Genomic DNA, 11,232 nt, shown 5'->3' on the forward strand with positions numbered 1-11,232 from the left:
CAAAAAAAAAAAAAAAAAGTTGGGCACCAAGGATAGGGTTAAGTTCAACAATCTAAGGGATGAAGAAGAAAAGATAGTAAGGAGGTGCCTCCAACAGAAAACCAAGCACAAAGGCTGAAAAAGTCCTTCCACTGCAAAGCCGAGAACCGCTTATGGTATGAACCTTACATGGAGGCTGCATGGCTTCTATTTATTCTAAATATATGGCTTCTATTTATTACTTATTAGGAACAGTTAGCACAATTACACATAGTCTTTAGTAGACCCAACCTGCATCCATTTCAATTAAACAGTATTTTCTACAACAGTGTGAAGAAGGCCACAATATTTTGGACAAACCCCTTAGGGTAGTGATTTTACTATCAATGTTATTCATGCTTTTGAAATATAAAGTGTTTTATCTGAATTAAGGATACAGTTGATTTTTAAGATACTTCATACATCATGACTAGTATCTTAAAATTTATTCTTAGATGTTTATATCTAACATTCAAAGAAACTGTTGCAGTCTGACATGCTTATTAATTGATCTCACAGGTATAATTATAGGCCAGCATGATTTTAGTGTCTATTCTTTCATTTCACTAAATTAGCAATGCGGCATTTACAGAGCAAGTGAACACAAGTGATGCAGCCACCCAAGGACCCTAATTGCTCTTCAGTTAGCTACGGTGCAAGCTCAGATAGAAGCCACTGTACGAACAAAGTTGGATTCCAATTCTTCATCAAAAGGTGCTGGTGGAGGTTGTCAGGCGCCTTCCAGTGTAGATCCCTAATCCAATGGCCAGCAGATGAGACAGCAGCAGAGATGGGAGAAAACTTTTAGAAATTCTGCTGAGAATATGCCCCCTTTCTTCATAACACTTGTGTTTCTCATGCTGAGAGCAGCTGTGCGCTTTGGGTGTTTAAAGAGGAACTCTTTGGGGGGAATGTTTTCAGGCCGACTTGACCAATCCCAGATCCAATCTGAGTTTTTCTTCAAGATGCTTTCAACTTCTTTCCTTCTCTCCATGTAATCTTCTTCGGACTGGGAATTGTTTTTCTCTCCAATGCTATGGGTGTCTGTTTCAGAAGCTCTGTTAGTATCCTGTGGTGTCTGTGAGCGAGGTGGGCTGTCACAGTGATAACTCTTGGAGCTTCTCCATCCAGACTCTTGCTGGGCATCCAGCAGTATTTTTTCCATGTCACCATTATAAGTAGAAACTGCTCCCGTTCCCATTATTGCTAAAGTGCAATTCTACCCAGGAGCCCTGCAGGTTCTCCTCCTGCGTCCTGGGCGCCCCACTCTGTGACATGGCGCCGGAGGGCGGTCGGCTGCGGGCTCCATGGCGGGCCTGGGTGGCAGGCACCGGCCTGATTAGATTTTTTTTCTCTTTTGAGGAGTCTTACTCTATTGCTCAGGCTGATGTGCAGTGTAGTGCTCACAGCCACTGCAGCCTTGGCCTGCTGGGCTCAGGGGATCCTTCCACCTTAGCCTTCTAAGTAGCTGGAACTACAGCCGTGCACCATCGTGCCTGGCTAATTTTTTGATTTATTGTAGAGACCCAGGCTGGTCTCGAACCATTGGACTCGGGCAGTCCTCTCACCTCTGCCTCCCAAAGTGCTGGGATTACTGGTGTGAGTCATCATGCCTGGCTTGAGTTGATTAGTTCCAGTGTGACAATCAGTAACCTTGAATCTTTATACAGAGATGTTGCTTCTTGGTCATTACATGTTGTGGATACCGAGACCAAGTCTTTTATCATTTGTTTTTCAGTTAATTGATTTTTTTTTTTTGAGTTGGGGTCTCACTCTGTCGCCCCAACTGGAGTGCAGTGGCACGCTCCCCGCCAACGCAGCCTCCACCTGCTGGGCTCTGGTGATCCTTCCGCCTCAACCTTCCAAGTAGCTGGAATTACAGGCATGCACTACCACGCCCAGCTCTGTTTTGATTTATTGTAGAGACAAGGTCTCGCCGAGTTGCCCAGGTGGGTCTCAAACCTGTGGACTCAGGCAATCCACTCGCCCCGGCCTCACAAGTGCTTGGACTACAGGCTGAGCCACCGAGCTCGGCCAGTTAATTGATTTTTTAAAGCAAGTCCGACATGCCATTCATTAATAATACATGAAGAAGAAACTTAAATTGGAAGATATAAAAACTCAACATTGGTATTGTTGTTTCTAATTCTTTTATTGAGATAGACTAGATTTTTCTCCTTCTTTAAATCTTGGTCACAGTTCTCTGCTTTGGGATACAAGTAACTCAGAGGAACCAAGTGTCAGAGGTGCTGGATACAGTGACTCATGCCTGTTATCCCAGCACTTTGGGAGGCCGAGGTGGGTGGATTGTTTGAGCCCAGGAGTTCAAGACTAGCCTGGGCAATAGCAAAACTTTGTCTCAACAAAAAATAAAAAAATTAGCCAGACGTGGTGGTGCATACCTGTAGTCCCAGCTACTTGGGATGCTGAGGAGGAAGGATTGCCTGGGCCTAGGAGGTCGAGGCTGCCATGAGCTGTCATTTCATGGTGATAATGCCACTGCACTCCTGTCTGGGTGACAGAGTAAGACCCCTACTCAAAAAAAAAAAAAAAAAAAGCCAGAGGCATAGAGATAAGACAATAAAGTCATAGACTAAACTTATGATTATTCTTTAGTTTGTAAAAACCACATTCTTCTATGTCTTAGGCTGAGGCTTGACGATAGTCAGATTTTTGTGAGTTTATGACATTGAGCTACTTGATTAGAAACTGGCTGAAGATCACCTGATTAGCCTAGTTGCTTATTGTGTTGCTTTTCAGCATTTTGTCTTAGGGAGTGCTTGACCTGAGCCCAAGAGTTTTGCCTGAGTGAAATATTTTGAGGAGCATTTTGTTCTTTCTTCTTGCCACCAGAATAACTTTTCCAGGACCTTTGCACTTTCTCTCTGTTCTCTTCTTACCTGCCTGGTCCTTGCCACTCTTTGCTATTAGACCAGGGTGAAGAGCACAAAGGGCCCCCGGGCCTCTGCACGTAGCCTACCCCTTCCTTCTCAAAGCTTTCAGATATGGACTTTCCTTTCTCTTCTGAGTCTGAAAAACACTAGGCCAATCCCTTCTATCTAAGGCAGGAGCAGGAACAAGTAACTCTGCTGGAAACTTACAGGCTGTGTGATGAAGGTCTGACAGTAAAGCAAGTGATTTCAAACCTGACTCTGAACTAGTACCACCCATCTGGCACACAGGCTCCCACCCGGCCCCCACTTTCCTTCATTGATGGTGGCTGTGCTAGTGGCAGCAGCGGTGGTGGTGGCGGCAATGGCGGTGATGGGGGTGGTAGTGAGGAGCCTGGGAATTTTGTTCATAATCAGAATTAGCAACCAGTTTCTTCAAGTTAACACCGGTTCTTTCTCTGTTAATCAGAATTCTTTTCCAGACCACGTTAATTTATCGTTGACATTAAAGAAAAAAAAACACCTTATGCCTTTATTTATTTTTTTTTTAGATATGAGGTCTTGCTATGTTGTCCAGATTGAATTCAGACTCCTGGGCTCAAGTGATCCTTCCACCCCAGTCTCTTAAGTAGAGCCTTATACCATTTTGGGCCCTCTCAAGAACCATAGGGACTCTACAGAGTGAGGCTTATGAGGCCACTGTCTGAATTTGATTTCCTTTCAGTCTACGAATAGAAACATTTACATGAATGTATTTGTTTCCTAGAGCAGCTGTAAACAATAAACAGAAATTTGTTGGCTTAAAAGAACAAAATTTGTTCTCTCACAGATTTGGAGGCTAGAAGTTCAAAATCAGGGCATTGGCAGATGTGATTTCTTCTGGAGACTCTGAGGGCGACACCATCTCAAGCCTCGCTCCTCACTTTTGGTGGCTGCCAGCCATCCTGGTTTACAGACACATCCTTCCAACCTCTGCCTTCATTTTCACATAAACTTCTCTTCCTATAAACACACTTTTCATTGGATTTAGGGCTCGCTAAGGTAATTCAGGATGTATTCACCTCAAGATTCCTAATTACATCTGCAAAGCTGCTTTTTCCAAATAAGGTCACATTCATAGGTTCTGGGTAGACATGTCTCGGGTGGCAGCAATGTACATTCCACTACAGAGGCCTTGTGGGCAGCTTATTTTCATCCCTGGCCAGAGACTTTATAAATTCTTGTTATTGTCTATGAGAGACAAATGAGAGAGTGAGGTCTCCTTCATCATCCAAGCTCTACTAGCAGAGAAAACAGTAAAACACAATCATTTGACAGAATCATTAAATGGCACATTTCTGGGTTTTTTTTCTTTGCCCCTCCCCCAGCAATTGATTTGTCCCTAAGGAGGTCACTCCTCAGGTGGGGTCTCCTACTCCAAGGTCCGCAGTTTTCGGTTTGTTTTGTTTTTAGGTTTTATGTCTGAAAATGTTATCCTGTATTTCAAAGTCCCAAGGTCTTCCTCAACTCACTGTCTATAAAGGTGTCAAGAATATGACAAGATACTATTTTGCCTTAGGCCTGCCTTACCCCGGGTATAAGGTAGACTCAGACTGATCTTGAACAAATCAGTAGCGTGTTGTGTTTTTGTAGACAGAACGAAGATAGTTTTTCCACCACTTCCCCAGATAGGACTTTTTCTTACAGAGCTTTAATCTTTCTCTAGTTTAACACATATATACTTTTAAATTGTAAATTATTGGACTTAAGAACATGTGCAGTTAAAACAGCTTTGTGATAGTAAAACTTAGACAATACAGAAATGAAGAAAGTAAAAGCTAAAAGTTCATCCCTCCATTAAGTTTGGTGCAGAATTTTCTGAACCTTTTATGGATTGTGTGGTTTTTAGACTCTGTAGTGAGCTGATATTAATAATATGAGGCAATATAAAGCAAAGTGAATATATTGCTTATCTTAACTATTTGTGTTGAGGTTAGTAAATCACCTTTAAGTCCATTTCAGCTGCATTTTAATGTTTTTATTTATTTTACTTATTTATTTTTGTTTTTTTAGTTGGAGTCTCACTCTGTCGCCCAGGCTGGAGAGTAGTGGCATGCTCACAGCCACTGCAGCCTCAACCTGCTGGGCTTAGGCGATCCTTACGCCTCAGCCTTCCAAGTAGCTGGAACTACAGGTGCGCGCCACTGTGCCCAGCTAATTTTTTGGTTTTTATTGTAGAGATGAGGTCTTGCCATCTTGCCCAGGCTGGTCTTGAACCCATGGGCTCAGGCAATCCTCTCACCTTGGCCTCCCAAAGTGCTGGGTTTATAGGTATGCGCCACTGCGCTGGTCTCATGTTTTTAATATCCAGAGTTTTCTAGGTCCTAGGTTCAGTGTGGAAATGTGATTGATTATCATATATAAGGAAAATTTTAAACTGTGTAAGCTACTTTAATAACAACTGTTGTTCCTACTATCTCTCATATACTTGTAGATTCTCAAATCTTTTTATTTATTTCATTTTGCAGATTTAATCCAGAGACTGGCTTCACTATAGGAACATCCACGGTTGTATCAATGGTTGGGGAACGATAGTGGCAACAGACAGACAAAGGAAAAACAGCTCTGACATACGAAGAAAATGAGTATGCTAAAACCGAGTGGGCTGAAGGCCCCCACCAAGATCCTTAAACCTGGAAGCACAGCTTTGAAGACACCTACAGCTGGTAATGCTTTGTTTTTTTCCTGCATAGCAAGTAAATTATCCTATATGAAGATTTCAATTTGAAATTTATTTTTATTTTATTTTTTATTTTTCTGAGTTGGAGTCTCACTCTGTTGCCCAGACTGGAGTGCAGTGGTCACTCCTGGCCACTGCAGCCTCGACCTACTGGGCTCCGGGGAGCCTTCCATCTCAGCCTTCCAAGTGGCCGGAGCTATAGGCATGCGCTACCACACCCAGCTAATTTTTTGATTTATTGTAGAGATGAGGTCTCGCCGAGTTGCCTAAGCTGGTCTCGAACCTGCGGGCTCAGGCAATACACTCACCTCAGCCTCCCAAAGGCATGGGATTACAGGCTGAGCCACCGAGCCCGGCTGAAATTTATTTTTGAAAGATTAAAAAAGGTATTCCAGATGATCAGGTGCCCACCTTAATATACTGAGTCCAACATGGTTTCATTTTCTTTCATAAAGACTCTCGTGGGTCCTCCAGGAAGGCGGTGTTCTTTGTGTTTCTTTTTTTCATTGTTGCATTCCACCCACATACCTTGAACATTGCCTGGCACAGGATAGCAGCTCAGTAAATATTTGTTGACTGAATGGAGCTCTCAAATTATTTGCATTATATGGTTCAGAATAAAACAAGGTTCTTATCAAAGAGACCATAAAACATCTTAGATGGGAGGAAAACTTTATGTCTAAAACAAAGGATCATCAACAAAGGGATTTGTTATAGACTATTTATTCTTGAGGAAATCAGTCAAAACTGAAACCTCTATTCTCCTTCCCCTCAAAATCTTTCCTTTTTCTAACTTCCCTTCAAAAGCCAGCCCTTCCGTGAAGACTTCTGTGTGCTCACCCCTGTATTAGAATTTTCGTTTTCACTTTTAGCATTTTTCATGCACAACCCTTAACATATAATAATATATTATATATACATATAATATGGCATATATAAGTGAGTCAACTTGGCTTCTGCAACAGTACTTAGCATACACTAGATTTTTTTAAAGAGTAAAGCTGTGGGCTCAGTGGCTTCTCTGTAATCCCAGCATTTTGGGAGGTCAAGGCGAGAGGATTGCTTGAGCCCAGGAATTCCAGACCAGCCTAGGCAACATAGCAAGACCTTATCTCTACAAAAAGTAAAAAAAAAAAAAAAAAAAAAAAAAAAAAATAGCCACGTGTGATGCTGTGTGCCTGTAGTCCCAGCTACTTGGGAGGCTGAGGCAGGAGGATCACCTGAGCCCAGGAGGCTGAGGCTGCGGTGAGTTGTGATTGTGCTGCTGTACTCCAGCCTGGGTACCAGATGGAGACCCCGACTTAAAAAAAAAAAAAAAGCAGTTTATTAATACTAAAAATTATATTCCCTGAAAGAAATAACTTCTAAGGAATTCAAAGTACTTTAATGAATTCTTGCTTGCAGCACACGGTGAAGTTATTATTGATGTTCAAAGCTAAAATAGACTCAAAAAGTAATTGGGCTGGTCTCTGTCAATGGCAGATGTTATCTGTTCTATCTGAGAACATGTACTCTCCTTGAAAAATGAAAGCAGAAAGCCTCCACAAGTGGCGTCTCCACAGTCTCCCTTTCTGTGAGGTAAAGAGATGTTGGGCACCCACTCTAGGCCAGTTGGTTTGTCCAGGGTTCACTACTTGTCAATTCAGGCTGAATGTCACCTTCAGGGGGCCTTCCTAACTGCTCACTCCAAGGCCTGTTTCCTCCATAGCACTGAGACTACCTGAAATTACCTGGAATGTAACTTTACTGTCTGTCTCCCCACCTCTGAACTCTGATTTCTTTTCTTTTTTTTTTTTTTTGAGTCAGAGTCGCACTCTGTCGCCCAGGCTGGAGTGCAGTGGCATGCTCACGGCCACTGCAGCCTTGATCTGCTGGGCTCTGGCGATCCTTCTGCCTCAGTCTTTCAAGCAAGCTGCCACCACATCCAACTAATTTTTTTTTTAATTGTAGAGATGAGGTCTCACCAAGTTGCCCAGGCTGGTCTCAAAGCCCTGGGCTCCCAAAGTGCTGGGATTATAGGCTTAAGCCACTGCACCCGGCCTGGACTCTGTTTCTCTGAAGGCACAGAAGCTGCTGTCTTACTTTGTCCCTGGGTATAGAACAATACTTGGGACTAGTTCTGGAGTGATAGGAGATCAATAAACATGAGCAGAATGAATAAATACATTATTTCATTTGTTCTTCATTTAAAAAACCCTCAGGATATATATTACTGTCCTCTTATAGATGGAGAAATTGAATTCACAGAGGTGGTGTAACTTCCTGGGAGCATATATCTAGTAAAATGGTAGAGTGGTTAAGAGTGTTGACTGGGCCAGGCGTGGTGGCTCATGCCTATAATCCCAGCACTTTGGGAGGCTGAAGTGAGAGAATTGCCTGAGCCCACAGATTCAAGACCAACCTGGGCAACTTGGTGAGACCCCATCTCTATAATAAATAAAAAAATTAGCCAGGCATGATGGCGTGTACCTGTACTTGGAAGGCTGCGGCAGAAGGATCGCCTAAGCCCAGCAGATGGAGGCTGCAGAGACTGGGAGCATGCCACTGCTCTCCAGCCTGGGTGACAGAGTGAGACTCCAACTCAAAAAAAAAAAAGGAGTGTGGGCTGTACCAACTACTACTACATATTTCATTAATGCCTGTTGAATGAATGCGTGAATGAATTTCCAGTGTCAACATCACATTTCTGGCAAAGTGTAACTATTGTCTTTTCATAGAGTAGACATTGCATGAAGTGGTATTGCCTTAGCAGTGTGTTTGGCCAGATGCTCTTCTTTTTTTTTTTTTTGCTGTGATTTCCACCGCTGCTAGCAAGGGAATAAGGGTCTTTGGGTAGTTTTGCACTAGTGGTGATGGGAGCTACAGCACTGAATTTGCTCCTTCATCAAGCCTAATTGCAAATATCTGTGTTTAAATTGTCCTAGTTTTTGTTAGCTTTAATGACTTCTTGAATACAGGAATAGAGCCTCTCTCAGCAGATGTGAATGGGTATTTGCTCATGTGCAGGGTAGGGAGTAGAGTAAATAATGAAATTAGACTTATGAATATAGGTCTGAGAATAGGAGATTTTTTTTCTTGCTTTGATTTCCACTAATCTTAGTTGCATATAGGGAAAAACCACCAGCTCACTGAGTTTAGCATCATTGAAGATGGTAGTGATGAATCATGTACTCTTAGCCTGCTTTTTAAAAAAGAAAGACTGCATGCCTGTAATTCCAGCTACTTGGAAGGCTGAGGTGGAAGGATCGCCGGACCCCAGCAGGCGAGATTGTGGTGGCTGGGAGCGGCCACTGCACTCCAGTCTGGGCGACAGAGTGAGACTCCAACTCAAAAAAAAAAAAAAAAGAAAGAAAGACTGAAAATCAGAACCCTCTGTAAGGGTTCTGGGTGGCCAGGCATGGTGGCTAATACCTGTAATCCCAGCACTTTGGGAGGCCGAGGTGAGAGGATTGCCTGAGCCTATGGGTTCGAGACCAGCCAGGGCAATTTAGCAAGACCTTGTCTCTATCATAAATAAAAAAAATTAACTGGGCGTGGCAACACACGCCTGTAGTTCCAGCTACTTGGAAGGCTGAGGCGAGAGGATTGCCTGAGCCCAGCAAGTAGAGGCTGCTGTGGCCATGAGTGTGCCACTGCACTCCAGCCTGGGTGACAGTGAGACTTCGACTCAAAGAAAAAAAGTTGTGGGCTACTCCTGTGGGCTGTTGGCTTTGTCTAATTTATTTTCCTTTAATTTAAAAGTTGTCTGCTTGAATATGAAGTTGAATTTTTCTGTTCTTTTGTTTTCAGTTGTAGCTCCAGTAGAAAAAACAATATCCAGTGAAAAAGCATCAAGCACTCCATCTTCTGAGACTCAAGAGGAATTTGTGGATGACTTTCGAGTTGGGGAGCGAGTGTGGGTGAATGGAAATAAGCCTGGATTTATCCAGTTTCTTGGAGAAACCCAGTTTGCACCAGGCCAGTGGGCTGGGATTGTTTTAGATGAACCAATAGGCAAGAATGATGGTTCAGTGGCAGGCGTTCGGTATTTCCAGTGTGAACCTTTAAAGGGCATATTCACCCGACCTTCAAAGTTAACAAGGAAGGTGCAAGCAGAAGATGAAGCCAACGGCCTGCAGATGACGCCTGCTTCTAGAACCGCTTCACCTCTGTCCACTTCTGCCGCCAGCATGGTGTCCTCCTCCCCAGCCACCCCCTCAAATATCCCCCAGAAGCCATCTCAGACAGCAGCAAAGGAGCCTTCAACTACACCTCAGATAAGCAACCTTACAAAAACTGCCAGTGAATCTATCTCCAACCTTTCAGAGGCTGGCTCAATCAAAAAAGGAGAAAGAGAGCTCAAAATTGGAGACAGAGTGTTGGTGAGTGGAGAAACATTCTAAGGTCATTTTGGTGAACTGAGAGAGGTGTAATCACCTACGTATGGTTGAAATACACACATAGTATGCTCCTTAGCTCAGAGTCTGTTCTGCAGGGATGTCCACATTCATTTATAGAGAAATCAATCCGCTTTTCTAGTTGTTCAGTTTATTTGTAAATGTGCAACAAGTTGGAAATTGGCTATATAGTTTGCTTATAGTGTGAGTATAGATTTGCAATGATCTATTCTAGTTTTTTTTTTTAATTAACAAAGAGAGTTTTATTAAAGGGAGGATTGATCTACTCTAGTTTTATCTACTAGCTTAGTTAAAAGAATATTGAGTTTATACTTGTAAATGTTTAATCTTTTTTTTTTTTTGAGTCGAAGTCTCACTCTGTTGCCCAGACTGGAGTGCAGTGGCATGCTCCTGGCCACTGCAACCTCAACATGCTGGGCTCCGGTGATCCTTCCACCTAGCCTTCCAAGTAACTGGAACTACAGGTGCTCGCTACCACGCCCTGCTAATTTTTTGATTTATTGTAGAGATGAGATCTCACCAAGTTGCCCAGGCAGATCTCGAACCCACGGGCTCAGGCAGTCTACTTACCTCGGCCTCCCAAAGCACGGGATTACAGGCTGAGCCACTGAACCCAGCCTTATTATTTTTTTTTTTGAGTTGAAGTCTCACTTTGTCACCCAGGCTGGAGTGCAGTGGCACGCTCGTGGCTACCACAGCTTCGACCTGCTGGGCTCAGGTGATCTTTCTGCCTTAGCCTTCCAAGTAGCTAGAATACAGGCACACATCACCACGCCGGGCTAATTTTTTGATTTATTGTAGAGACAGGGTCTTGTCAAGTTGCCCAGGCTGAACTGCAGTGGCACATTCATGGCCACCACAGGTCGAGGCTGTGATGGCCATGAATGTGCCACTGCAGTTCAGCCTGGGCGACAGAGTAAGACTCCAACTCAAAAAAAAAAATTGGTTTAAGAATAGTATGTGAGCCGGGCTTGGTGGCTCAGCCTGTAATCCCACGCCTTTAGGAGGCTGAGGTGAGTGGATTGCCTGAGCCCGCAGGTTCGAGACCTGCCTGGGCAATTTGGCGAGACCTCATCTCTACAATAAATCAAAAACTAGCTGGGCGTGGTGGTGCGTGCCTGTAGTTCCAGCTACTTGGAAGACTGAAGCGGAAGGATCGCCAGAGCCCAGCAGGTCGAAGCTGCGGTGGCCGGGAGCGGCCACTGCA

The 11,232-nt window shown here is 43.6% G+C and overlaps 1 protein-coding gene and 1 pseudogene across 1 annotated transcript in view; one reads left to right on the forward strand and one right to left on the reverse strand.

The window, feature by feature from the left end:
- Positions 1-11,232, forward strand: part of CLIP1 (CAP-Gly domain containing linker protein 1) — a 133,155-nt gene that overhangs the window by 15,853 nt on the left and 106,070 nt on the right. The window contains exons 2-3 of the mRNA XM_021713208.1: positions 5,417-5,614; positions 9,418-9,989. Coding sequence (XP_021568883.1) covers positions 5,530-5,614; positions 9,418-9,989 — 657 coding nt within the window. The 5' untranslated portion in view covers positions 5,417-5,529. The remainder of the gene's footprint in view (positions 1-5,416; positions 5,615-9,417; positions 9,990-11,232) is intronic.
- On the reverse strand, positions 726-1,328 carry LOC103262118 (annotated as a pseudogene).

Source organism: Carlito syrichta, unplaced genomic scaffold (assembly GCF_000164805.1).
Source record: "Carlito syrichta isolate Samal-C Ts95f unplaced genomic scaffold, Tarsius_syrichta-2.0.1 Scaffold304341, whole genome shotgun sequence".
Taxonomy (NCBI): domain Eukaryota; kingdom Metazoa; phylum Chordata; class Mammalia; order Primates; family Tarsiidae; genus Carlito; species Carlito syrichta.